The following is a 2,290-nucleotide window of genomic DNA, read 5'->3' as shown; positions in this document are numbered from 1 at the left end:
AAAATTGACAAAGTCTAATTATAACTTAACATAATGATATATGTGTGTACAATTATAGTCTTATGAATGAGAAAAAAATAAAAGATTATTTCTCTTTTTCGTTACTATTCTAGTCATTCATTATAATTATTTATTCTTTATTACCTTCACTTTACCTTCACTTTTTTTTCATTGACATTAATTTTACATTTACAACTGCATAGTACATAAAAAGAAATTAATTATCATTACGATTATGTTATATAATTTCTCTTATGTGAATTGTCTTAAGCAAATGGTGAATTGGGTTCTATTGCAAAAGATCTATTTTAAGGATAGTTTTGATTTATTTTATGAAATTTTTAATAATTATTTATTTAGTAGATTATATAAAAAAATAAAAAAAATCAAGGTGTCATGTCATCTTATCTATATTTCTTCTTTATATCTATTTTTAGTATAACGATAAATAAAAGTGAACAAATTATGTAGTAATTTAAACTATTTAGAGAACGCAAAAAAGAATATATATATATAATTTTTTTTTTAAAAAAAGACATTCATCTCAAGTGATTCTTATGTCCTTCTCCTCAAATCTTTACATAATCATCATTTCATCTTTACTTCATTCGTTCACTATATGATCTTCTTATTCCTGTAAAAATAATACATCATAAAAATTAATATATTATGAAAACATTATAAGAAAATAGATTTAAATTATACATGTTCTTGCTTAAAAGTTACAAACAATATAAGATAACATTAACAACAAATCTAATGTAATCTCATGTATGAGTTTAGTAAATCAATTAAAATGTCAAAGGAACAATACATGTACAAGAAGAAGAAGCAATAGCATACCCAAAAGAAAACAATAGAAAGGACATTTTAGAAGATATACAAATGATATTTTTTAAAGAATATATAAAAGTTCAAAAAATATATAGTGAATGAAATATCCTTAGTTTTGATAATGGAGGTACATCTATTTATAAGGCAACAATGTGGAATATCAAAGATATTATGAACATGACTATTAATATAATTTAGGAGTTATGGTCATTAAAGGTCATGAGAGTAATGATAAAGAAATTTTAAATTTCTATATTAAAGAATAAAAATAAATGAAGGAGTAGTAATTGATTCATTTATTTTGATTATTAAAAAAATTGATTGATTAATGAAAAAAAAGAAGAAGAAAAAAAAAGTTCAAAAAACCCACAAAAAAGATAAATAGCATTAAAGGCTTCCAAGATATGCCACATAGGATTGACTATAGTTTTCCTTTATATATATATATATATATATATATTGATTATTTTATCTTAAAGAAAAGGACTGCATTCAATACAATGCGAGACATTCTTGGACTACTGTTACAGTAAAATTGAATGTTACTTTTGACAGAATATTTGAATGAAGTAGAAGTTGGAACCAGGATACACGATCATAACCTTTTGTGGCCTCCTCAATGTATATGTCATTGTTTTCAAAGATAGAACAAAAGCATCTTCATGACAAGCGTGAGATCTCCTCTCTCCCTCGTATCCGGCATATGAAGTTTCATATCCAGGCTCATAAAAGAAAGGGTTTGTATTCAAAATTAGAGCTTGTATCGAAACCAAGACTTGCAGCATGGTCGATGTCTTGGGCAACCACTTCTCATTACCTTTACCACTCCAAGTGTTAAGAAGCTCGAGACAAACTTTTCTATAATTATACAAGTTGGGATTTAGTCTCAAACCACCAGAATAGTAGTAAACCATCTAATGAAAAGGGAAAATAAGTAAATAAATATATTTGTATTTCAATATTACAAAGTAAAGAAAAAAAAAGAATGCCCCAATACTTACTGTTAGCACATCAGGATAATTTTGCGGGAACAGGACATCAAAGACAAAGAGACCATCATGGTATGGAGTGCCTTGTGGTTCAATGATGACAGCCCTAAGGAGATCCTTCATCGCTTCGCAGACTCTTACATATATTATATCTGAAAGTGAGAGAGAGTATGACTTCAACATTAATCTAAAAACGGATCAAAGATTGATTTAGAGCAATCTACCAGTGAGAGGATATCCCATAAAGTTAATTGACATAATTTTTCTATAATTCCAGATAAAAAAGACGGTGTAGCATGCCAAAAAGAGGATACAGTCCTAAATTTAGTAGCTGATAAGAGAGTTGAGGTTTGTGGGGGGAGTTTTGGGGCAGGGAGGGATCTGGGAGAGCAACGATATCAATTCTACCATTTATTTGTCACAAATCGATGTGTCAAAAATACTTGCAATGGATTTCACCTGAAACC

General features: G+C 27.9%; 1 protein-coding gene across 1 annotated transcript; it reads right to left on the bottom strand.

Moving 5' to 3' along the window:
* Positions 1-1,376: 1,376 nt before the first annotated feature.
* LOC124893198 (putative ubiquitin-conjugating enzyme E2 38) lies at positions 1,377-1,975 on the bottom strand (the record flags this gene model as incomplete). The annotated part of the gene is made up of 2 exons (XM_047404287.1): positions 1,377-1,748; positions 1,836-1,975. Coding segments are annotated over 2 exons (512 nt in total), but the record flags the coding sequence as incomplete, so codon positions are not given.
* Positions 1,976-2,290: the final 315 nt, after the last annotated feature.

The sequence above is a fragment of the Capsicum annuum genome, unplaced genomic scaffold, assembly GCF_002878395.1.
Source record: "Capsicum annuum cultivar UCD-10X-F1 unplaced genomic scaffold, UCD10Xv1.1 ctg55484, whole genome shotgun sequence".
NCBI lineage: Eukaryota > Viridiplantae > Streptophyta > Magnoliopsida > Solanales > Solanaceae > Capsicum > Capsicum annuum.
This window is presented reverse-complemented; position numbering and strand designations above follow the sequence as displayed.